Source organism: Schistosoma haematobium, chromosome 2 (assembly GCF_000699445.3).
Source record: "Schistosoma haematobium chromosome 2, whole genome shotgun sequence".
In the NCBI taxonomy this organism is placed as follows: domain Eukaryota; kingdom Metazoa; phylum Platyhelminthes; class Trematoda; order Strigeidida; family Schistosomatidae; genus Schistosoma; species Schistosoma haematobium.
Genome location: NC_067197.1, coordinates 28,519,363 through 28,547,305, shown reverse-complemented (window position 1 = coordinate 28,547,305; position 27,943 = coordinate 28,519,363). Strand labels below are relative to the sequence as shown.

The 27,943-nt window shown below is 32.6% G+C and overlaps 1 protein-coding gene across 1 annotated transcript in view; it reads left to right on the top strand.

Moving 5' to 3' along the window:
* Window positions 1-19,478, top strand: part of PSMA6_1 (Proteasome subunit alpha type-6) — a 32,035-nt gene extending 12,557 nt beyond the window's left edge. Inside the window, exons 7-11 of the mRNA XM_051214838.1 lie at window positions 1,127-1,285; window positions 3,868-3,973; window positions 8,387-8,700; window positions 11,996-12,635; window positions 18,048-19,478. Of these exons, the coding sequence (XP_051068025.1) occupies window positions 1,127-1,285; window positions 3,868-3,973; window positions 8,387-8,700; window positions 11,996-12,635; window positions 18,048-18,195 (1,367 nt within the window). The 3' untranslated portion in view covers window positions 18,196-19,478. The remainder of the gene's footprint in view (window positions 1-1,126; window positions 1,286-3,867; window positions 3,974-8,386; window positions 8,701-11,995; window positions 12,636-18,047) is intronic.
* The last annotated feature ends 8,465 nt before the right edge of the window (window positions 19,479-27,943 follow it).

Below are 27,943 nucleotides of genomic sequence, written 5' to 3'. Positions count from 1 at the left end.
GAGGGAAAAACCTTACTGCTGTCACACCCCTCTACAGTCAGCAGTACGACTTCGCCCTCAGACCTTGAGTTGCTGCTTCTGGTCTTACCGTTCTCCAATCGGCCTGCCTGGTATGGTAGAACCTACAGGAACATATGTCCCAGCCAATATAGCTCGGTTGAGTCATCACGATAGGCAAGCCCGACCATCACGTCAAGGTAGCAGCTATGGTCTTGAATGTTTTTAATATATTTAAATGTGATTGTCATTTTAAAGGTTTAATGTTATTTAACTGATCAAGTTAACAGTGCGTCGCTGGACATTGGCTAAGTCAAAAAAGTTGATTGACAAATACAATAATTCAAAAAATTAAAGTCGGTAAATTCATAGAAATAAAATAATGTTTTCAGTATTTATAGAAAAGTGATTAGTTCATGCATTCAAATATCCGATATCTGTTTTCCGTCGAAAGTGAGACTTAAGGAGCATGTGTCTGAAATTAGTCGAGGAGAATCCTTAAATCTTGAAGGATGGCTAATTTGGAACAGTATGAAGCATTTTGTGCTTTAAAATTCTAGACCCGTTTTTTTTCAAGTCGATTGATTCAAAACCTTTGTTAGGTTTCAGATGTCTAGCTACAGAGGTTCTTTTATAATGTAAATCAAAACTTGTATGGGTTATTGGAGTTTTGTAACGAATCATTCGTGATCTGCTGTATTAAGACCATCATCATAGCGTGCTTCTTTCTATATTAAGACTATTATTTGAAGATATGATCGAAATGTTAAGGTTTTGCTCTGATTTCCGTCGGTGGTTTTCTAGTTTCTGCTACTTATTAACCTCAGAGATAGCCGCTTCCATGTCATGGGGAAAACCATTGAAGTAGGACCTAAATTTATCACTTATCACGTAATTTCCGAAGTTTCAGTTATTAGACACAACTTGAGGTTCATATGTAAGTATAGTGCAAAAGATTAACTCGCTGCTTCTGTTTCTCAACCTCATGCTAATTTAAAGTGTCCACATGTCTTTGAACTATGGGATTTATTTCATATAATTATAATTTCATATTGATGAGTAGGTTAAGACGAATCCCTTTTTTTCTTCCTATAAATGTAATTTTCTCTTTGTCCATTTTAATGGATAGGTGATGATATTAGTTTGGATGTTGTCGCTGTACATGCGGATGACGATGGAACATTTATTCGTTACGTGCTAACGATGTTAGGCTATGGATTTCATTCTGATCTTTTACGTAATGATGATAAACGACGTTGGATGGGTTCTCAAAGATATAATTATTCTGGTAGGATTTTATCACTTGTGGTGAATTTTTTTCTTAACGTCGATTAGATTATATCATGTTTAGTGTATAACACTTATCTTTATTATTTCTATCTCCCCTATATGTCATTAACACATCATAAATTCAGATTGCTAAAGTTATTTGATTGGAATTAATTTAAAATGTTTGCGAAGTCTGGTGTTTTTTTCTATTTAGTCACAGTTAGTGGTACAAATAACAATATATTTGTCTAGTTGAATTTTACCTTGTTATGACCCCTGTTATGTACGTGTCGTCTCTGTTGTCTTCAGTGAAAGTTTGCACTAGTCATACTGAGCGAATTTCACACTTAATTGGTGCAAACATATCGACCTGAAATAATGTTACTCTGATAAATATAACCCCAATGTTGCATTGCCACAGAAAGTTACAGAAAAATCAAAGTCTCCTTGTCCTTACAATTAATCGTTTAATTTCCTTTTTTAAAAATCTAATTGTGCTAAATTATACAGTTTTGTTAAGATACAGTGCAGAAGTAAAGTATACATCTAGCAATAATCACTGTCTATGTATAATTGTTTTATTAGTGAGTAGTGAACATTATCATACTTACTTAATCCTTTAGTGCTAGTTGGATTCAGTCAGTGAGGTTTCAGTTTAGTCACTAGCTTAAATGACTCGATATCCCACACACTACGTTGAGATGTTAGGTGGTTGCAATCCGATCAGCATTTAAGTACTAGACAATTATGGCATTGGTCACTAAACTGTGATCGATCAATTGTAAATATTTCAGTCCTACAGGAGGTCAATCTCTATTTGATTACCGAGCATTAGAATTTCAAGCTGGGTATACGTTGCAGACGAGCGCTAACTAGCACTGAAACTAGGTTAAGGGTTTCTTGTTGACTACTTCCAACTACTTAAAAAGTAACTGTATCTCAATCAAATCGTGATTGGGTTTATTTATTGACGTAAATCATTCATCAAGAACAGGTTTACGTACTACGCTTTGAACCACATTTCTTTGCGCTCGTGTGTGTGTGGGCTATTAATACCATCCGGCTACTTAAACCAAATGTAATAGAACACAGTTCGAAGCAGTGACTTTTTGAGGGAAAGTTGAAAGCCTCAACCACTTAGTCACTGTTGTACTTTGTTTTTATGATTTACATCGTTCAAAATATTCATCGTGCAATTATTATTATTATTATTTGAACACAATTATTGGTTCAAAGGGGTGCCGAATAAATATGCGCCACACGAGTGACGTGATTTTTGTGTGGGGGCTGTGATACTGCTCGGGTGCCCGGACCGAAGCAGGTAGTTTTCTTAGGTAGTCACACTCCGAACCTTTGACTTAGAGGTCCAATCCACAAGGCAATGGAGAAACGTCAGGTGGTGCAGTCCCATGATAGCCGGTGACCAACAATTGGTTCATACGCCATTTGTTCCCTCAGGATCCTAGATCCCATGTGCACCATTGGTTTGAAATCAGGGTTCTCCAACTCCCCTAGGTGGACTCTCAGTATCCGCCAACCCGGTTAAAGTGTCAGACATTCAGTTTTCGTCGTCTCGATTTCGTAAACAACACCCCTGCCACGACAAGGCAGTGAGTAGGACTTCCCTGTTAGTGGCTGTATACGCGTGGCCATGTGACGACTTTTGGAGAGGGAGAGCAAACTCTCCCCATCCTCGGCCGTACCAGGGCGTTTGTGGGCACCTGGACCGCCGGCTTGGCAGGTGAGCATATATATGAGGTTACATATAAATTATAATGAGTATATAACTTGTAATTTGTGGTGATATGCATATATTTAAACTGGTAATTGGTGTCTCCAACAATTCACCATTGTTTTTTGTTACCAGTGTTACAAAAGAAAGTTGTAGTATAACCAGTAAGATTCAGTGTATACTGTCTAACTTCAATCAGATATTTACACCGTTGGATACAGGCTCAGCGGTCTAGAGGTTAAGCGTTCGCTTGAGACAGAAGGTCCTGAGTTCCAGTCCCGTGTGCGGGATCGTGAATGCGCACTGCTGAAGAGTCCTATGCTATGACGAAACGACCATCCAATGCTTCCAGGTTTTCAGTGGTGGTCTAACATTGATCGGTAACTTATCTCAAAAGAAAATCATTAATTGGTCGTTGCTCTTTTTATTCTTGTCATACAATCTCTCTACGGCTTAGTACTCTACAATGTCAAATACTATTAATAATTAAGCTCTTATGACAGGTTCGTTGACGTTTTGTGAAATGGTGTGAGTAGAAGGAAGTTAAAATAATACATGGTATGAAAATACAATGTCACTGATTTCATTCGTTAGTTTCGGATCATACTTTTTAAAAATAGTCAACTCTCCACCTAATGATTTTTATCTTTTTGCTCTTCATTTTTATCAATTTTCAATGTGTTATTGTTTCAAGTGTGACCATTCGGACCGATCCATTTACACATACCTTTGTTTCATTTGATCTATAATTAACTGACTGACTGGGATTGTTCTAACAACACTGTCTCTATATACTGTATGTTTTAAAACACAATTGTTCAATGTTTGAATTTTTTTCTTTTTTTCACATGTTGTTCATTTGTATATAGGCTTCAAGACACTTTTACAACACGCATCATATCATGGTGAAATATCTTTTCTACCGTGTTCGGATCCAAACAACCTATCATCTAACGGTATTGTTTGTAATAGTGGGTACGGAAAAAATAATCAATGTATATTTATTAATAAATTTTTATTTAAGCAGGTGATTATCACTTCTCTTTGATAAATAAAGATGGAAATAATGTCTATCATTCATGTCTAAAACGGTTTGTTAATTGTAGATGCATTTGTATTATAATTACACTTGTAGTACGTAGTATGATTTTCTCTAAAGTTTTACTAATTTCATACTGATTTATTTTGTGGGTGATATTGCATCTGTCTTTCGTTGTCTTCTGGTTTACATAAAACGAAATAGTGTTTCTATTAACTTGTAATCGAGTACGGTTCTGAAAGGTTTTAAAATCCTTGTGGTAATTTCTGAGACTTCATTGTTATAAGCCTCAGTTTTCCCCGCCTACACGAATGGGACGTTAATTCATTTTAGACGAATATCTACACTAGATACCCTTCCAGTGTCTATTCTACAGGACTTCAACACAACTCAGATCAAGAGCACGTCACTAGCCTGACTAGAACGTAAGTATATTTCCGCTCCAAAAAACCAACAACAATCACGATAATTATAATGGTAAGAAAATACATAACTCATCTAATAACTGTCAGACCATCTACTAGCCTGGCTAAGCAAACAACCAATCATTATTTTCCTCCCCCCACACATCACTCACATACGGCAAAACAATTTGTTTTTTTCTTGTTTCTGCTGATGTATCGAGTTTCTAGACTCTTTTCGATAAATTTGTGAGGATAATCGTGTTTGCTCAGGATGGATAGAAGATGAGTTTCTCTAATTTTCCTTGTTATCAGAGTGCTGCAGTTTGCTTTGTTATTCTTGAAATATGTCTGTACATAAATACTCCTGTGTTCTGTTGAGCTCTGAGCATTGTAACTTAGTACGTCATGTGTTTGGCTTAGTTTCTTGTATATTCGGGTTTCTAAAGTTCCTGAGTGTATTTTGCTGATTGACATATACAAGAATTGGATTTTGTTTTCTGATTTTTCTCTTATAAAATTGGTCTCTTCGAAAATGTTGCTAATCATTTTGGTGATATTTTCTCTTACAGGTAACAAACATGTCATCAACTTAACTCATCCAAAGATTTGGTTTAATTGTTGATAGAAATGTAGTTTCGAGTCTGCATAACAACTTGTGCGATCATTCCTGATATTTGTGGTCTTATTGTAGTTCATTTAGTCTAATTGTAAATTTATTTATTGAATTGGAAATATGTTGTAAGACACAGCTCGATAAGTTCTATTCAACATGATTGTAATGAATGAGATCACAGGTGGAGACAACCAGTTTATTTAAATACCGAATTGTAAAATCTCTTGGTAAACAACGAGAACCATACATGACTACTTCATTTGCATAATTTCATCATTTGTCCTTCACATTCTGTATGATTCTTCCAAGTCACATTTCCTTTCCATTTCTTTTTTCCTCAAGTCGACCTTCATAGCCTTCTGTTACCATGCATTCCTATTCTGACTGGTGTTAAATACTATTTATATCGACAGACATAAGTAGCATACACCATATGTTCACTGTGTTTTCGTTTGTTCTCAGAGTTTTTCGTTTCTGAACAACTGTGATGTTGTGGTATTCTTGGCGAGTTTTGCTTTTGTTGAAGTGAGTAAAGCTATTATATAATAAAAGACCATAATTTCACAAATGAAGCTGGGAATACTTCTGATAAACGACAACTCACAGAGAAGTTCATCAGAATACGTTGGTTTGGCGCGTATGGATTAATTGAACCACTGAATTCCACCGTCGAGCTCAAGAAATAATACAACCAAAAGCCTTTTAATTTTCCTGTAATCTTTCCCTCCTTTTGTTACTTTAAAAGACATTTTGTTGCGTTTGTCTGGTTATTATTTATGAATTATTGTTATTAGCTATCAGGCTCATCAGTTGACGTTAACATTTTCTCCAACAAAATGGTCGTTATGAAGATTGGTTCAGTTTTGTGATGGTATTCGTTATTGACTAACTTCAACTACTGAGTCGTTGAAGAGCAGAAAAAAGTGAACAACTATTTCGTCCTTATTTTGGACGTCCCAACAATGTATATCCATAACTGCATCAGGGATCAAACTCTTTAGAATCTTCAGGTCACACAACGAGGTCATTATCTTTAGATTATTCAGCAAGTGACATCTGTTGGCTCATATTTTTAACTTCAATCGATTCCCAGTATAGTACAATTACCATCCATTTTCCGCCGTAATGAATGTCTCTTCCAGTCACGAATTTCACCAGAAATTTATGAATATATCTCAGTCATCCGACTGATGAGTACATCCTTATTTATTTAACTAGTTATGAAGACTAACTTAGTTTACGGTTGAAGATGAAACAACCGTCCAATATTCGTTAGTTTACCAATTAGAAACAGTTAATAAGAAGAACTATTTCAAAATAATAGTTCGTTTTAATTTGTAATAAAGAAATGTATATTTATTTCTGTACAGTTATAATAACTTTTTTTCTCAGAAAATTCAAATGCAACACTAGAAAAATAAATGTATTTGGATAATTAAAATAATCCATTGTGTCAGTGAATAAAAATAAAGAGAATTCAATGAAGAGAACTTTCTTTTCGACAAAATCATTCACTTAAGCTATACATTCGTATTTCTAGTTATATGGAAAATATATATCTATAGAAGGATAGAAAAGATTTCATCATAAATATAATCGAGACTTATTATCAAATGAGGTTGCGCAATAATCAAGGATGAAAATAATTTACGGGTCAGATAATTGTCCAACTCACAGATATAGAGAAAAACGACAAGCATTAAGGTCATAGTAATAAAAACTGAATAATAATCAGGAAAACTTGTTTAAGGTAATAATAATAACTGTTTAGTTTAAAATTACAAAACAATAATTTAAAAAATCAACAATAATCAAATAAAAATGAAAAAAACACCACTAAAGGGAATTAGGGCCAAGGAAGGATGAGAGGTTGGACGAATCGTTTTTGCACTCAAAGTTTGGGCTTGAGTTCACGGATCTCCAATGCCCCAGCAGTGCATAAAATATTGATTCGACTTCCCTTCGGTCCAATTTTTCTGACTATACAGATTACTTTAAGAGAAGCCTCTTTTGGAGCTATGTGTTCACAATTGATTAAATGCTCCTGTATTGAATTAGTAATTGTTTTACATTCTCCTTTTAAAAGCCATACCGGTTAGTGTTCTGAGATGCGTTTGGATATCTCGATTATGTTTATGATAGATATGTATTTTCCATATATGTATAAGCTTAAGTAAATGATTTCGTCGAAAAGAAAATTTTCTTCGCTGAATTCCATTTTTTTATTGAATGTGTTTGAATGAAATTAAGATTTGTCAAATATTTTATAGATTAATGTTTATTATTATCTAATTATTTATAATATTTATTTCATACCGCTTTTTAACAATTGTAATAGTCATTAAATAGTATAATAAGTTCCATAAATTTACTAGATAACTTAAGTAATTTATTTTTTATTGAAAATTAATTATATTTTAGTTAAGTTTATATTGAACATAAATTACTGACATTTTTAATCTTTAAAAGAGAGGAGTTTAAAACTCTAATTGTAAACAATCATTTATTTGTTTTCGATATTTTACTTTTTACCTTGGTAATTTGCCAGTTTTCGTCCTTCAGTTTCTTTTCTTCATCAAGCGTTGAATAATATTTAATTGAATATGTATGCCTTTGATTGATCCATTAGTCAACTTTACTTTGGATAAATCTTACTAAATAAACACACGATTCGATTTCTTAGCCGTTTCTAATAAATCTAAATTGAATCTACACGGCAATTCGAACACAAGAGAAAAGACACGAAATGTGAAACCAAAGACTGGTGATAAGAATTTATTTGACTTCCACAATAAGTCAAAAAAAGGATTTATGAATATACTACTTTTTATATGATTTGTTTGCAGTTAGATTAACAGTCGGATTTGTCTAAATTGTATTTAACAATAAAATTCAATAACTTACTATGTGGATACATATTTACCATATTATGTAGTTAGGGGTCCATAATACTTTTTAAGATGTGATAAATACATGTCACACACAATTAAGAAAAATCAATTTCATATGTCATTCACATTTCGATTGATTAAGCTATTGCTCGCCATATCATCTCTCCCATGAAATGATGTGAGATCTTTTTTTGATGACATCATTGGTATGGTAATAAGATTAACTAGTTTAGTATATTTTCGCCATATTAACTACTTACTTTCTTCATTCGCTACTTTAATTCAATACAATATCAAATTTAATTACTTTATGGTTTGAGTTATCAATTTTATATTAATTGGTTTCCTAGAAAAATCTTTTTCATTGAATGTGATTTTTTTTCGTTTATTTGTATACACTATTTTCTTATATGTTTATGTACATGAATTCTTTTCATTTAGATGTTCCGTTTGTGAATCAAATATTGATAATCATACTGATGATTCATTGCCTGTCGATTATTCACTGAATAAATTTAGTATAAAACATTATGAAACAGAATTTGATGTGCCCTTGAATTCCTCAAAGAATATTCAAGATAGTAGTGATTTTTCTAGTACAACATCTAGTTTAAATAATGGTAGTACTCACAGTGTAAGTAATTCACAAGTACTAATCAATCAGAAATCATTGGATTCTGATCTAGGCTTGAGTATTTCATCGAATATTGATGATCATAGAATTTTCAACTCTCATTTATCTGGTTTTAAATTTGGTGAGTTAGATTTCAGTTATTATAGGAGTTGTGATTTTCATATATTTTGCTATACTCGTTTTGTTCATTCAGCTTGAGGATGGGTTATTTTTCCAGAATTCGTTGCAAAAATCGTTATTTTGAATTTTTAAACTTCACTCATCTTTAATGGCTAATACGCAAGGATGCGCCCAATTTTGTGTAAATACGCACACGTTTATCACTGTGTCATTGTCAATTGGAGAGTGGTACTACAACTTCTTCATTTGATCTCAACTCTTTAGGGCTAGGTTAAAGGTCATTGGAAGAGAGAGGTATACAGCTAGTTCGGCTTAAAGTTATTTTGAACTTACATTAACTATTGCGTCATTGTTCGAAATTGTGTGGTTTTGGAGGGGTTATGCCAGTTTTAATAATTCTCATTTAGTAAATCTGTGCCGCATAATTTTTGCCACGAACTGATATCAAATAAGGAATTATTGAAAACAAATGTGATCCATGGAGTGAATCATGCTCTCATAAAGACAGTTATCAATCAGCGATGGTGCTGGATACTAGTGGTGCTGTATTGTACGTTTAATTAAGTCAGGAATGCAAAACATCAGAGTACAGATCAGTAGTTCAATTGTATAATATATGCATAAAACATAAATGTTCTAGGTTGGATTTCAGACGACCTTATGTATGCTGTTCCGGAGTCATAAACTTTAACAAACTATCTGACTCATCGTGGTTCCAATAGTTGTCTAAATTATGTCGATTTGTTATGTAAGCTGAAAAAAGTATTATCACTTTCCACAAAAATTAATTCAGATTTTAAAAAATCTACAATCTTATGACATTTCGTTTTTTATTTATGATCTCATTAAAAATATTCCTTATCCTATTATTTATTAAAATAGCGCCTTTGAATAAATTCTCTTTTGATACATTTTCAATGTTGTCATGATCTACCGTGTGAGAAAAGTGTGCTCTGCAATATACTACTATATCTTCATCAATTAAACCCTTCAGGATGTAATTTAATAGTTGAGTTCATGAGGCAATTAGAGCTGGAGCACCATGGAAAACCTGGAAGAACCAGACGACCGTTTCGTCCTAGTACGCTACTCCTCAGCAGTGTGCATCCATGACCTCGCTCAGGGGTTTCGAACACAAGATCTGTCTGGCGCGCGAGCGCTTAACCTCTAGACCACTGAGCCAGCATCCAACGGTGTTAATGTCAAACTGCAACCAGTTTACGAAATTGCGCCACCACCCACCATTGTCTTCAATGAGTTACTGTCTCACGACAGACCCAGTTGAACTCCACTGGTCACGGCTTCTCACTAGAACTTCAGGAAATACCTCTTAAAGCCAGTCACTAGTGAGCACATGATGATTATTATCAGAAGGGGGTTTTATGGAGATTGTAGTAATTTAATAGTTGGGTTCATGAGTCAACAACAACGGGGTCTGTTGTGAGATAGTAACTCACTGAAGACAATGGGGGACGGTGGCGCAATTTCGTAGACTGGTTGCAGTCTAGAAGTTAAGCGCTGTCTCCGAAGGATTGCTGACATCCAGTGGCAACACCATGTTAGTAATGCAGAGGTTCGGCATCGTGTGTTCGGGCACAGAGATGATAATTCAATTGGTGTCACCATCTTGAAACACCGACTTCGGTGGCTTGGACATGTTCTACGAATGTCGTCCCAGAGAATTCCACGTCGTGCATTATTTACCGACTCTGGGACTGGTTGGAAGAAGCGGAGAGGTGGTCAGTGCATGACATGGTGTCGTGGTATGAAAGAAATCTGCAAAGGACTGGCTTCTGTCGGTCCTTCACGGCTCCCTGGTTGGAGTCCGAGAGATGGTGCTATACAGTGGCTAGAGACGTTATCAGATATGGCTCAGAATAGAAGCCAGTGGCGATCCTGCTGTAACCTTCTTTTACTTTCTTCATAAAAAGTGGTTGTGTCTCCCTTACCTGAAAGATTTCTTCTGATTGTACCTTTCCGTTCCCTCGTTACTACCACACTACCTTACACCAATCTCTTCGTTATTGTTCTCTTTTTTTTGCGCTCCTTAGCTTTTCTTTTTTATTTCTCTTCGAATTCTCATTGTTTTGTGTGGCGCATATATATTGGCGCTCTTCTGTACCAATATTCATGTGTTCAAATAAATAAATAAAACCATTAGAATGCTTTACGAATTTGTATTAGTGACGTTTCAATAATTTTTCATAGTAACAAATTGAATTAAATCATAGAAGGTCTTAATAATGGAAATGCAATTCTCACTTTATTTATCTATCACATCTAATCAAGAAGAAATCAACTGCGATTTGTTTCAAATTAGACATATAAACTATTGGATGCCGGCTCAGTAACTGAAATAGTAAGAGCTCACCACTTTTGGACTGAAGGTTTTGGGTTCGATGCCCGGTGAGGTTGTGGACGCGCAGTGTTTTGGGGTCTCATAGTAAGACGAAGAAGCTATCCCACACGTTCTAGTTTTTAATAGTTATTTAACCAAGATCAGTGCATGATGTAAACATTTCTGACCCATTATAGCTTCTAACGTCTTGGTATTTACATGTTTATACAAAGAACATTCAAACGTACTATGGGTATGTTAGTGATAAGACTCAGTTACCCAAATTGTATTTATTTATTTAAACACATAAAGATTGGTGCACGAAGGCATCGAATACATGTGCCACAAAACTATCCAGTATGTGTGAGGGCTGGAATACTGCTCAACCGCTCAAACCAAAGCAGGTGGTTTTCTTAGGGGAGTCACCCCCGAACCTTTGACTTAGAGGTCCAATCCACAAGGTGATGCCGCCCCATGGTAACGGGTGACCATACACCATTTGTTTCCTCAGGATTCTGGATCCCATATACGGCGATGGTTCGGAATGAGGGTTTTCCAACTTCCTTAGGTGGATCCTCCGTGTCCACCAACTCAGTGGAAGCGTCGGACATTCGCTTTTCATCTCGATTTCGCAAACAACATCCCACAACGAGTAGGCAGTGAGTATAGAACTTCCCTGGCAGTGGCTGTATACGCGTGGCCATGTGAGAGCACTTCGAAAGGGAGAGCGGACTCCACCCTCGGCCTTTGTGGGCTACCCAAACTGAACTAGATTCAAACCCAGGGTCTATTTAATGGAAATTGTTTCACTTAGGCATTACACTTGGGGAGGTATAAATGAACTCTTAAATTTTATTTGTAACAAATTTCTCGTATCTTATAAGTTTTCTCAATACCAATGTGAATTGAATAAACTCATTTTAATTGTTTTTAAAAATCTTGTTCATTTTATCCTTAGATAAAAATTTCAGTAGAAATTCTTTTGATGTTAATCCGTGCAATATTATGTCAAACGAAAAAGAAAGAATTTCTAACATTGGAATAGAACAATTACATGATAATCAATTAGCACTAAGTCAGAGTTCACTTAAACCAATAAAACATTGGCATACCATTCGAGGCACGTTTTTAGCAATTAATGCATTTGTCCAAAGTTGTCGATGTGCACTAGCTGTCTGTGGTCCTGCACCTTGGGCACATTTAAGTGATGGTTGTTTGGACTTAGTTTTCGTGCATAAATGTTCCAAAGTTCAATTCATTCGATATCTTATGAGTATAGCACGGAATCGTCATATGACACCTCAGGAAAATCCTTTTAATTTTCCATTTATCAGTGTTATGAAAGTATGCGCTTTTCGATTTGTTGCACAAAATAAATCAAAATTAAAAAAGTTGGATAATAATAAACAAAACTGTTTATGTAATAAACAGAATAATTTACAAATAATTCACAATGCTAGTGATGATTCAATTATTGAATCATTACAATCTACGTCATTGTCTGAACCAAATCCTTCATTTCACACTGTAAGTCAAAAGAAAACAACAATTTGGTGCTCTGATGGAGAATTAATTAAAAAATCCAACATTATTTGCTTGTAAGTTGAATTCATTTACTAATAAACTTTCAATCTTTGGAAATATATAAAGTTTATCAAAAACAACTAGCATTAAGGGACAAGGTTATTATTTCACTTGTTACTAATTAATTAAACTAAGTTTGTTTGAAAATATTTTAAAATAAATTATAAAGTGACCGAGAAGCCGGAAACAAGGAGAAAGTTTTGTGGCTCCGGATCTGACTCCAGTTATATCGTATGATTGATTGATATTGAAATATACATATCGCCAATTCTCGTATATAAACATCGACTTAAATAGTGTTGTTGAATAACGAAATTAAGTAAATCAAATATGGATCAAGTATGGATCTCGAATACGTATATTTTGTAAAATTGTTGATCGGAACAGACAATCAGAGAGAGGTACCGAAGGAAGGGAAGAAAAGAGAGCGAAGAGAAACGAACCGACGCACAGTGGAGAAAGGCATGTAAGCCAATTCCATTTAATCAGGCGTGAATCGATATTTATAATCACACAAAAACAAGCTACAGACATGTGATGAGTAGGATAAGATGTACATACATACGCTCATAGAAAAAGTCAACGTTGATAAGTGAATAATTAACAAGGTGAAAACGTGACTCAAGAAGAATTGGTAAATCGGCCTGTGGAGAAGCTAGAATAAGTTATATGGGCATAACATAGTAACCGACACTACAAAGGCACTAGGTATTTTGTTGGCTCACTCAAACTGGTGTTGAATACGCACAATCCCCCGTGTGTGGGAATGAGTTTACTAACCTGAATAATTTTATAGACTTTTAGGTGGCCCTTAAATGCCATGGTACTGCCGAGAGTGGGAACAGTACGCTCTTCCTATCGAAATGTTCCCATACGGACATGTGTTTACAGCTCTACCAGTGAATTTATACTCATTACCTGTATACGGTAGTGTTTTATTTCGTGGAAGTGAGAGGAAGAAAAGCGAATGTCCTGTTCTTGAAGTGGGTCCACGTTGGGTAGTTGGAAAACCCTTACCGAAAACCAATGGTGTGCATGGGTTATAGGATTCTGGGGGAACGGGCAATATATGGACCTATTTTTCGTCACTAGGTGCCGTAGCATGACAGCTCTTGATGTCGTTTTACTGCCTTGTGGACTAAACTTTTGGGCTTAAGGGTCCTTGAGGTACCCACATGTTCCGGTCCGGGCTTTCGGGCAGTATCCTAGCCCGAATTTTGTTTTGTATGGTGTATTTTATTTTTGACTCCTAGGTGTACTAGATTTCAGATAAATAAAATAAAATGAAATGAGAAACCCTTTAAGTTTATTTCCGAAACATAAAAACTATTGAGTTGTCACTCTACACTGAATTCTCAAAAATTTAGACTCAAATTTAGGACCTGTTCTTCCTAACTCAATGCAGTCTCTAATTTTCATACAATAAGTATGATCCAAAGATTAGTAGACAAATTTTGCTGAGTTTTACATCAGTGAAGTATTAGGTTAATTTGAGAATCAGTGCTTAGTGTTATGTTTAATTCTAAGCATATAATGCAACCTATTTATTACGTACAGATTTATGCACTCAGGAGTTAATATACTCGAGTCCCATATTGAGAGGTATCGCTAATATAGAATGGGAATAAGTATGAATAATGAATAAATTCAATACACTTCCTAACTCTACATTAAAAACATCTTTTAATCGCAAGGATGCAATTTGAGTACATCGGTTGACAGAAATATCGTAGCAGCAGTTAATTGTGGAAAGAATTTCGAACATGCATATTACATTAATAGATTTTTTTAAAACTCAAACTCGGTATAGTGAGAGTTAATGTGACTGTTTGTAATCGTACCTCTCAATAATGAGTGACTACTTTTTGAAGGCAAACAATGTGTATATGTTTGGATACCTTAAAGATCGTGTTCATATTCACGTAGTATAGCAACCAAATGGACTAATCAGAGATAACTAAGTCTTAGATTAATATACATCATTGCTAGGAATACCTTAAAATTCTTGATCGTTTACTCCTAAATTTTAAATTCCTACCTTTTTGCGTTAAATTTTTGTCATGTATTGTTAGAACATATTCCTTGCTTAGTTTTTTAATGTCCCCCATTGTTGAAAGTTAGTTGATAACTAAAAATACAAACGTCTTTGTCGATGGCATTTCTTTTCCTTAAGTTTCTCATACTTCTTTTAGGAAGTGTTGTTTCGGTTACTTGTTTGTTTGCTTTCAAACATTTCTCTACTTTACATTCTTATCGGGGTTTAGTTTCTGACCTAGTTTTCAGTGTTGCTAGGTTTGAAATATCAATTAATTTGTGAAGATTTCTACAAAATTGCCTATTGATTAGCTTAATTGATGTTACTGTAACATGATGAATGATGCATACTAAAGATATGTAACCATAGTAACGTGTATCTAAAGTACACTTCTTTTTCGCTAAGTAACACATGATAATTTTGCTTATCGAACAATTCAAATTCAAATTATTTTGTTCTCACTACTTGTTTTAACATAAAATAATAGTATATGAGTTTTCTCATAATATGAAGTTTTCTATATAAATAAATTTAATTGTCAGAAGGGGTTTGTGGAGATTTTAGAAATTTCACAGATTGAAATCATGAGTCAATTGAAGCTAGACCACCATGGAAAACCTGGAAGCACTGGACGGCCGTTTCGTCCTAGTATGAAACTCCTCAGCAGTGCGCATCCACGATGCTAATCAATAAACGAATACTGAAAATATGTAGGAGCGTAAAAGTGGAAGAAATTACAAATTTTTCGAAAGAGTGGAGTGAATAGAAGTTTAGTTTAAATCTGTTCTTATATCAATCGCCAAGAGTGGTTGTACAAGCTTAATTCGATCACAAACGTTAGGTTTATGAATATGAACTCCGATAACTCCAGAACTATGCAAAAAATAAACTCGTAAACGACGCCGTATATTTAAGAGGAATGTGGTTCATAACTTTGCTATTTTAACTTCAGTACGGGCCTATAATATCTAATACAGTTGGTTCTCTTCGTAATCGATGACGGAAACTAGCATACAACACAGCACATAATGGTTAAAATTACCGAAAAGACAGATGATAGGAAATTTGATATAACAAGCGGTTCACAACGAATTGGTTTTCCGTTAATGTATGTAACGGAAGCATGAAATTCAGGTATGCAGAAATTTATTGAACTGAAAGTACAAGCAACTGAACAGAATAAGACTAAGGTTATGTAAAAAATCTAATTAGAAAAAAAAGTTGTTAACAAAATAGTTATAATTTTGTGATTACCTTAGGACTTTAAAAAAAAACCTTACTCAAGTTAGAAGAGTTAGTCATAAGAAATAGAAATTAAACGTTAATTGAGGAAGAATGTCTTTATAAAATTTCAGCTAATAAATTTGAAGTAAATTCAATGTTTTGACTAGTAATCTGGTTCAAGCTTTATAAAGGGGAATTTTATTTAATTAATTTTAGCGCATTTTCGTTGTTAATTTATTCAAAGTAAATTTTGTTCACTAATTTTCAATAGATTTTCATTTGTTATTGATTATTTAATTCACTTCTTGTATTGATTAATTGATTATGATTCTATGTTCAATAACAATTGATCAATTGATAAGACTTTCTAATTAATAATCAATTGAATCGATACATAATTGAATTAATTTGAATATTCATTTTCAATTCTTCTTAGGTCTTTATAAAAAAACAACAACTTTTTACACAAACTTAATCTTTTCATTGTAGTTAACGGCTAAAGAGAATAAAACGAATGAAAATAGTTTCTTTCAGTGTATTGAAGTTGGAGTAACGAATAAATTAGTTCGTTGCACAAACATATCAAACTTTGACATAAAAAAAAACTTAAACCGATTAGAAAATACACCAAAGAGATGTGAAGAATAAGTTTCAGGAATGAGAACATATAATAGACGAAATAATTAATGCTAAGTTCAAGGGGATAATATAAATTTTCTTTCTGGTTTTTTTCTCCATTTTCTATGTTAGAGCGATCATACTTCATTTTATGAATAATAAATAGTCAGTTCTTAAAAAAATTTAAATATAGGCTGGAATAGGAACCAACGGAAACAGAACATTCTATCTCTTCAAACTGAATAAAATCTATCTTGGTTATGTTGTTGAACTTTTTTTTAAAAATTGAGACATATATTATTCTCATTAAGTTAGTTAATTTGTTTCGTGATTTTCTCGGTTTCACATTTCTTCATAATATTTCTCATTTTATTTTATATGGAGAATTTCTCAGTGCTTTATTGTATCAACCATTTATTGTATGGTAATACTGATAGTAATTAGTTATTCAGTCAATCGATTACTCAATCGTAAATAGAATATATCCTAGCATAGTTTTGCATCATATCAAGTTGTCGTATATCGTATCTGTCAATTGATAAAAGAAAATGATAATTGAATAGTTAGTGAGTTAAAATAATAGTAGTATCAATAGTAGTGAAGAAAGCTAAATATTAATAATATGGTTCGAGTAGAAGAAATATTCTGGATTAAATGAAGGAATACTATTACTCAAGAGCTGTAGTAAGATAAAGAGTGGTTGCATCTGAGTCATTCCGATTTATTTCACCCAGTGTCTGCATTTACTGGATACTATTCAACTGCGTAATCTCCATCTACTGATACATTTCAGTCTAACAATAATGCAATTCACGGGGGGGGATGATTCCATGTCCTAATTTGTGCTCACCTAGTTCTTTTTTTGGAATTATTTTTACTCTAGCATCGTTTATCGAGCTAGGTGCTGTCTAAGGATGCCCAATACATATCCTAACCACTTCAGTTGGTGAAGATTTGCAACCTCACCGACTGTTTTGCCATATTCGTCTGTTATCCTATGTCTAATCTCAATATTATTTACTCGGTAACTCCATGAAAGTCAAGTATTGCGTCTAAGACAAAGCCTACAGCACACGTTTTCTCTCTAAGTTCATAGACTATGTTTAAAGTTTAAGGAATACAGAGAGAACTATTGCGCAATACAATTTGCCTATTGGTTGGAAGATAGACATCTTGTCTATGGCGCAGAACGTTTGTTATTAGCATTACATCAGTTAGATTGGTTATCTGATATGTAACAGGTTTTTCGTCGCATATGACTGACTGACTATTATCTAACATTATAGGTACTTAACTTTATACCCAGAGTGCATGTTACTAAGGGTAAAATGTACTAAATTACCAATGACAATTTGTTGACCACCCACATGGAAAATAAAATAAATTGGTTAATTGGTATCGTTAATTGAGATACTAAGTGAAATCTTATTATATAACATCTGCTAAGTTAATGTAGATAGCTATTATCATTTCCTTTCTAACCTTAATTGTATATTATATTTTTCAAAATATTTTTAATTATTATGGACTCCACTATTTCTTTCTTTAGTGTCCATCGTAAACTGATACGATTTTTTGGTCGAGGTCCGGAACAACATTCGGATTTAAACGATTCACTGGATACATCTGAAGAAAAACAAGAATCCTATAGGTTGATATTACAATCTATGATGGATGAAATCTATTCAATCTACTAATATTAGCTGCAATCACTACACTACTTCTTTTTCTTCTATAAAATAATATATTTGTGCATATTGACTTTCTTGCTCATTTCTTTTCTTTTTTTTCAAATCTCTGATTTTTGTCATTTTTTCTTTTGATTCGTTGTTTTACGTACATATCAATTTTTATTGAATTCATTCAATAATTTGTGTATTTAATAAATTTTGTATTGAATTATACTTTATCCTCATATTCATTTCATTTGTTCTTCCATATCATCCGAATTCGTTTGTACTGCGTTTTCTAATTTTCTCAGGCGCCATGTTGTTTGTGATAGCGATGACGACAACTGGCTTAATTTTGCTCACATAAAAACTATTGTAAGTATCTTTTTTATTTGAAATGATACTACATTTTGTGCTTAATAACTGTTAAATTTTTATACGCCTAGGGCGTGTCGTGTATATTTTTTTTCTTGAAAAAATAACCTCTACTTTCTAAAATAAGGAGTTGACAGTCGGCAGAATTGCCCCAGTCTTATTGACAGTATTACACTTTATATTAAATTTTATAGTATCCATTCAAATTTGCAATATATTTTAATTTTACAAGAGAACCGATGACATATCTCCAAGTCTTGTTTTTATACATTCAATCAGAATGGATTATAGAAAAATGAAGTAATTGTGTAATATTATATTTATGTGTGAAGTGATCGCAACTGTTGATTGAAAACAAGCAATTAACTACAGAAATAACGTTAAAATTACATCAGTGTAATGTTAGGTGGGGTGCATACTAACAAAACCAGATTTGTTTCTTTCTATGTACACATTGATACGAACAACAATTTTTGTCCTGATTAGACAGTTGATGTGAGTGACTTATTATTTAGAGACAAATATAATGACACAAAGTCATTTGACGCTTCGGATTACCACTCATATGCAAGTTACAGATATTCACGAAGTCGTACCTATGCTATTTAGTGTTGAATTCTTATTTTACAGTCAACAAACTAGTCGATCAGTTTTCCTTACCATCTGGATTACAAACCTAATATAATAAGAGTAGTGTTCCAAAAAACTACTTTCTAGGCACACACCACCAAATAGTGTTGAATAATTTCACAAACCGTGAAGGCTCAAAGCAGATTTGCAGTTGTGTCTTGTTACAAGATATTCTAGACAAGTTATGGATTTGAAAGCAATGAGACCTATTATGAGTGAAATCAGTCTATGCTCTACTCTTAGCGCAAAAACCGATTAGCGAACTTTGTGAAGCATGTTGATTTTTGTCTTTAGGAGATATTCACACGTTATTCAATGCTGAACTAATATATATATATATATATATATATATATATATATATATATATATATATATAACTTTGATCTAAATCTTAGTGTGGTATTGTAACTTGGACCGATAGACGTATGTGCTTGGTATTGTCTCCATGATTTATTTCTGTCTGAGGTGTTATATATATTAGTTCAACTTTTAATAACGTGTGAATATCTCCTAAAGACAAAAGTTAACATGCTTCACAAAGTTCGCCAATCGGTTTTTGCGGTTCATCATGGAGAAAGAATAGAGAAAGCCTTTAGGTAGTCAGACCAAAATATGGCACGGTTTCACGTGGATAATTCGTTTATAAAATAATGTTAAGTTAGTTGTTACTGTCCTGAAAACTTGAAACATACCTGGACTATTGTTTTAATCGAAAATCATGTATTTTTGAGTTGTAATTGAGTATTGATCAGTATACACTCAGGTAAATGATGACCAAATGACAATTATTAACAAGCGGAGTTACTATTTATAAGTGACTGACTTATTTTTAGTTTTTTTGTAGAACGTTTTCTGAGGCTTTTATAGATACTTCATACTAGATGAAATTACCTCCTATCGATTTTCACTAATCAACCAGTTTTTCGTAATCGTTCAGACCGTTTGATTTAGTGATATATTTATTTAATAACTAACGTATGAAAAGTTTGAAATAGCATGCACAGTAATGAAATGATTAATTAAATTGAATTATAGCAAAAGAATTTAAATTATTACCAAGATATATTAAGTCATATTAAGTTGTGTATTGTTATTCAGATTTATAGTTTCTCGTAACAGATTCCAAAAAAAGACAACAATTGAACTTCGTAAATATCACATTCTACATCAAGTTTATCTTTTCATTTAAATTATTTACCAAAAATAAATTCAGATAATTGTAGTACACATTTTTCTATGGAATAAATCGATAGTTTTGTCTTTAAAAGCGGAACAATTAGTTGCCTTATAAGAAAATATTAATTTTTGAGTGAATATTAGTTAACTTTTCTGTCAATAATGATGGTTAGGAAACAGTTATAAGTAGGGCAATATAAACATGGTTAATTGTTTTGGGGGGGATTAGTTTTCTTTTTTCTTTAATGAGTTAGTTTACAGTGTTCTTACGCAGTTCTATTTATGCAGTTATATAGTTCTAGTTTTGTCTAGTTCTAGCTATCTCTTGACTTGTAAGTTGTTGTTGTATCTTATATCGTTCTTAAAATTCAGTTAGTTTATACTGCATCTTTTACCCAACTTTGTAAGATATGTAATTTATGTTATTTTCTCGTATTATACATTTATGATCAAGTGGATTGTGTTCCAAGAAGTAAAAAGAATTTATGACCACCCTTCTAGCTCCCATTATTCTTATTGGACATTTAGTAATGTAGGGACTCACGTAAGCAGTCTATCACATGAAGAACGCAGTAGTGAGCTATTGAGGTGAGCTGATAACCAGTGAATGATAACTCAGTGGTATGAAGATTAAGCACTTTCTACAAAGCATGAATAACCTGGGTTCAGACCCTACAACTGTTGTGTATGTGCGCTCTTAAGGAGATTCACACTAATACTGAATGGCTTTACGGTGACATTAAAGATGAATGCCTGTCCAACTGTTTAGTATCATAAGTACATGCAACAAAATATATAAATATTATATAAGGATGATTAAATGGAAATAGAATAAGTTGAGTACATTTCTTTGATTGAATAAGGGTATATATAACCTAAATCATTTAGATCTCATTTGTTTTTAATGTTTAAATGTAAAATTTAATGATAAAAATATACTTTCCGATTTTTAGATGAGACTATTTAAAACCTTTAAAATCCCGTAGATTTCAATTGTTCTTGATATAAAACTGTTTTACTGCATTAGACAAAAGTTTACTGAATTGGAACCTGACAATTATTCAGATAAATAATGAGTCTTGGTAGTTCAATTTCATTATCGAAATCGTCACATATATTTGACAACTAGAACAAATGAATTACAATTCTCATTGCACAAGCTAGTGGTTATCTGAACTCAGTAGCTCAGTGGATAATACGATGGCCTTTGCACTGAATGGTGTTGGGCTTTAGTGCCAGAGTGAACATTAACTTTGAGATGCTGATACTGATGAGTCCCAGGTGAGAAGAAACGCGTGTCCTGAATTTAATTGCTGGCCATACATCTCTACTTAAAAAGCTTCTGAATTAATGGGAACATCGAGGTTATCCTCATAAGACCCACATATGCCAAAAAAGACTTATCAATTTTAATCCTGAAAATCAATAAAATGATTCAAATAACCAATACAAATTAATAAATATTTAACTCTGTTTACACATAAGTTTTATTGACAGAATGTTAGAGATAGCTAGTTCCTGGTCAGTTCCTAGACTTCCATAAGCTTTGACATTCGAAGCCCTGGCGAACACCAGAAAGTAAAATTATAAAGGATATTGTGCTTTCAAAGTTAGTTTAATTGATGGGGTTTTCATACAGTTACCGGTGACCTTGGTCTTCTGGGAACGTTTGTAGAAGCTGATAAGATTTACAGTAGTTTTTTTACTGGATCAATCAAGTTGGCTTTTAGAATTTCCTGAGAGTTTTCTTTAAACGCTGATTGGATAAATGTATTTCTTTGCGTATTGTTTAGACACTTAAAGCATTTTTACATATACACTAAGAATATTATATCATCATAATTTTGGATAATAAAGGTCATCATAGTTTCTTTCATCAAAGACTAGTGCTTGTAAAGGGGTTGATCTGTTTTATACAGATCTAAAGAAAAGATAAAAGGAGAAGCGTATCTACTATGTATTTAATACTTTTGTGTGAACTGAACAAAATATAGCTCCATGCCAAGTGCTAAACAGTGATGAAATGTTACAGTTTTGATCAGTTGATCGGATTCCAAATGTCAATGATATTTTTAATTTTTTGAGATTTTAGATTTAAAAAGCTTTATGAAATAAACTTAGTTAAAAAATAATTGAATATACGTATATAATTATATCCTTCAAAAAAGATTTAATTTATTGGTTGGATTTTGAGGTCTATTTTAAAATGAAGAAAGGTATTCGTCATAAACTGAGATTAGATTGAGAACCACTCGACAGCTAGATAGTTATTTTATCCTAGTGTGAGATTTCTTAGTGGTGGACACCCATATTAAAGTCTTAAGGTGTGAATGTTACTTTTAAACCTTAAAGCTGGAATCAAAATAATCCACATTTTCAACTCTAAACATTTCTCAATATTGCTTGACGGTCATTCACTGTCATTGATGATGAGCGTTTCACTGCTGATGTAAATAACCTCTATCAATAGGAATAACTGGATGTATAGAGTACGAAACTTCAGTTAACATAATCAACTGAGTAGTTGGGTAATAAATGAACGAAATCCTGAAAAGCTGTTCTCAAGAATTCCAGACTCTTGATCTGAACCAAAATCGATCTAGTAAAACTAGTTAAATATCTGTTCATCACCTACTAATGCCAATCATAGACTAACTACAAAGCGTCTAAATAGATTGATTAATCATTGAAAATATTCTTTTTTGAATTCCTTCTGAAGTGTATATTCAAGTTATACATTTAAAACTGAAGTTTTTCCTGTATGACTTTATGACGTATACGAGTATAATTATGAAATACTATCTGAAGTTAGAAAGAATATTTCATAGAATTTGCCAGACTGTCTGTCTATAGTTAACTTTTATTAATATAAAATCAAAGTAAATAACCTGTAGAAGTTTGAAAAGTCATCATACGATTATTGTAAATTTACTAGACGTTTATGATGATAAATAAAGTCGATGGATCATTCTTTGCCATATTAAAATTATGTAAAATCATAAATAACAACAACGAACAATTAATTTTTTTTTAGAAAATCACCAGTTCAAATGACACCATTATGTCTATTGAAGCTACTCTGTGGTTCTTCAATTGTTACAAATATAGTGGTGTGATATAAACAACTCTACGTTATATTATATGACTAAATGCCATTATTAATTATCTTTATATGGTCAACTAGTTCCAGTGCATTGCGACTACTGAGGTTAGCATTTAGCCCGAAACTGTAGAGAAGTCTACCTTTCTAAAAGACATTATATTTTTGTGCGTAAGAGAATCATCGTGTTGTTTAAGGCTGATTATTTAGCTAAGAAACGAAGGAGGAGAAAAGCCTAATACACATTTCAGGTTTACCATATATTTTCAAATACTTTATGGAAGTCTTTATCTTTCCGTTTATATCTGTGGAAGTTCTAGTTTCGATAGAACTAATAAAAAGTGTATTTGTAGTGTATTCGTAATCCTCATCATTTCGTATCCTCGTTAACAGAGCTTTATTATGTTAAATTACAAGTATTTCACCTTTTGGTAAGCTGAAGTTAAAAAGCTTTTTAATATGATATATACTTGTCATTTCTTAGCATATGTATCGATATTTAGTTTTCAACACCACTTTAACTCATAGACCTTATTACAATAAAGTAAAGACATTTTCGTATCTTTGAGCTTCAAATCGTTCCCAGGTAAAGATATATAATATATACTACTGTTAATGGAATTTGTTTTGTAAAATAAAAACGTGGCGTCTTTATCCATTTTTAATGTTATGTATAAGATTGTAAGTGATTTGGCTTATAACTCGTGCTTTTTTTATTTAAAGAGGTCATTTTTACCGGCTAATGTCAGATAAAATGTCTTTAACTATGAACAGTTTGGTGCTTACCACCTCAAACTTGTCTATGGTTGTGGGTACATACAAAGTTTTGTGAAATACCAAACTCAATGCAAATAGCTTTGAAGTGCTTAGAGATTTTCAAATGATCTTAGTTGATAGCAATTTAAGACTAAATTAATTTTAGAAATGACTTATTATATAATTAAAAAGTCACATCCTTTCTTATCCTTACTTTGTTACTTTGACCTAACTGTATGTGATAACTTGTCAAGACAATCATAAGGCTGTGTGATGACAATTAGATAAAGGATTTATCTTTTGCATATTAATTTTAATTCTATGCTATTAACTAGCAAAACAACGTACAGTTGTACATATCTTGTTTATTTACAGATTTTTCAAGTTAGCTTTTTATAGTTAAAATTATTGTTCAGCAAATGCATAAACATAATTTAGTGAATTTGTAGTTCAGGTAGGTTAAAAATGTAAGTCACAAAATGGAATCTATAACGATTAATGGTTTCGGTCAATTTAAAGTAGTACCCTAGAAAAGCATATACATTATGTGTGATGAGGAATAGAATCTCAGTTGACAAAATAACCAGCTTTTAGACTATTGGTGAATAGAAATAACATCTTATAACACTTTTATGATCATAGATAAATAATATTAATGAGATAAAAAAAATATACTGATAGACTGTAGTCAAAATAATAGATTCAATTAAAAGAATTTGAAATGACCATTCATAAGGACGAATGTTCACAGAACGACTAAATAAAAGCTTTCAATCGGAAATTAAGTATAGTCAGTTATATTCTATAATCATATACAGGATTGTGGAAGGTTAATGAGAAGAAATCTATAACAAGAACACAAGGTGCTTGAAGATATAGTTTTATAAAGTAAGTTTGGAAAGAGACAGTTATTAAGTATAACTTTTATAACTCATTATTTTATATATTACATCAGCATCTCTAAAATCTACTTTGGTGACCGGTTATAGAAAAACTTTCACATACAAATTGTATTACTTTTTCAATTCAAGTAGCTCAAACAACAAAAGTAAATTTTCTAGAGTGGAATTATTATAAATCATTTTAAGTTTCTACCGAATAGAAATGTAAACCACAATTAAATAGATTTAAAAGGAGGCTTTGGAAAGGAATATGTTCTTTAGTGAGAATTAGGATGATTATTTTTCACGTTACAATATCATGTTGTCAATCAACTATCTTTTTACATTTTTTAATTTATCCCAAGAATTGGTAAAGAACTCAAAGAATAGTTGCCACTGAGATAAAATTGTACATTATCCAAGCTTAGCTAAAACAGTATTCGAATAATGGCTTTCAATTACTTGAAAAATACTATTAAGGTATACATCAAACTTAAATTAAACTTTAAATGAACTACAGAATCTTTTTAAGATTCTAATTCAATTATCGAGTTGCTTGTGAGATCTCGAAATCAGAAGGCAGGATTTATATGGGATATGATTCTAATAAATAAAACGACACCAGTAGTTAACTTCTTAGACCTTGAATTTTAAGGTTACAGAGCATCAATATTGCCGTTAATGGTACAGGCTGTAGGAAAGAAACTGCTACAAATGAATAAATAATAATGAAATCAAAACACATTCTAGAAAATGGATGACATCACATGGTTGTATTTAATAGTTACTAACAATCCCTCGGGGGGGCGGGATCGTGGATGCGCACTGCTGAGAAGTCCCATACTAGGACGAAATACATGGATGTTCGCAATCAAAATGGCAATAAAAGTCAGATGTTACAAGATGAGAACATTGTCTATTGAATGTCTATAAGTAGTATATTGTTATACATAAAACGAAATTATCTAGTTGGTAATGGAGCTAGAAAATACAAAACAAGATTAGTAGATACTATTCTGCCAAAATGTTTTATTTTCATGAGAACATTCTTATCATCCCCCTCCCCCTCAAATATTTGACACATTGATACTAAAAAGAGACTAAAGTAAACAATAAATAAAAATGACCTACAATTAGCGAATTTTGTTTATCGTAGCTTCTAGAATTTTTGTAAGTAATGTTAAGAATATGATATTCTAAGAATATGTCTTGTTGTTTTATTTCGTATAAACGTCTAAAAGTTTATTTAGTTTATTTTGATGAATGATCTAATCAATGTTTTGAGTGAATCATAGTTAATTGTCACAAAATTAGTGTACATTTTACGCTAATATTTATATATGTGCTTCAGTTAGAAAATAAGATATACGTTTTCAAACAATTTTGTTATGAGGGTTTGCAGAAAGATGTTCACTAATAGATTATCATGAGTCAATTGAAGCTGGACCACCATGGAAAACCTGGAAGCACTGGACGGCCGTTTCATCCTAGTATGGGACTCTTCAGCAGTGCGCATCCATGGTCCCGCCTCCCGCGACATTCGAACCCAGGACCTATTGGTTTCGCGCGCAAGCGCCTAACCATTAGACCACTGAGCCGGTATCCAACGGTGTGAATGACTAACTTCAACCAATCCACGAAGTTGCGCCACCGGAAGGGATTGTGGATGCGTGCTGTTGGGGAGTCCCATACTAGGACGAAACGGTCGTCCAGTGCTTCCAGGTTTTCTATAGTAGTCTAGCTCCAATTGACTCATGATTTCAACCAGTGAAATTTCTAAAAATCTCCACAAAACTCATTCTGATACTAATAGATTAGTTTTATCATATAGTGATGTTAATTATATAATCAATGTCAATTAAGCAATAGTGTACATTTGAATTAACTTGATGTATATTGGTAACTATTATAATAACTTGATCTTGTACTTCAATAATTATGAAATGTATCGGTGGAGATCATGAAGCAATTAAATTGTAAAATTACTGTAAATTTGTTTTGTTTATTCTAAGCAATTCAGTTGTATTTATTTGTCATTATATGGTTGAATACAATTATCAACAATCTTTTTAATTATATGTTATATTATTTAGCCAATAGAATAATTTAATTAATTCATCGTTAATATCTCTCCATACAACACTAAGTGACACAGATTCAAATTAAAAGAGGAGCATGAGATAAAGATTCAGAACTTTGAATCACTTTCTTATAACCAATTAACATTAAAATAGAATGGTTTTCAATCTAAAGTTACGTAGCTTAATGTCTAAATTAGAAATCTCTCAATGGAATTTGTTCAATAATAAGGCTGAGATAAAATGACATTGATTAACTTTAAGTGAATAATTCGTATGCAGATTGTCTGTGTTTATAATTCCCAATAACATTGACATTATTTAATTTATTATTCGCAAAATGTTTCAGATTCTTAATATAAGAGACATGGATAGATGATGGCTCATTTATCTTAGCTAAACATATAATCTCTTCTAATTTTAATTTCTTAATTAGGTATGATTAGAAATCGTTAATCAATCTGTTTTCTTTATTTTATTATCAGATACACTAATGGACTAAACGCAATCTTAGTCAGCCTATAGGCTTTGAAAGTAAAATTTGTGGGCATTCTAGAGGATATGTTTATATGATTGGCTTTTAACATTAGTGTTTTATTTACAAAAAAATATTTTCAGAATGTAATTAGTACTTTGTAAAATATATAAACCAGCACAATAAGTAATACTTTGATTACACTAATGCAATATTTTGTGTAAAAATGACTGGTTTAAGAATATTGATAATATTTGTGTCCATACAATACCATTTGAAAAATTGCAATAAACTTGACATACA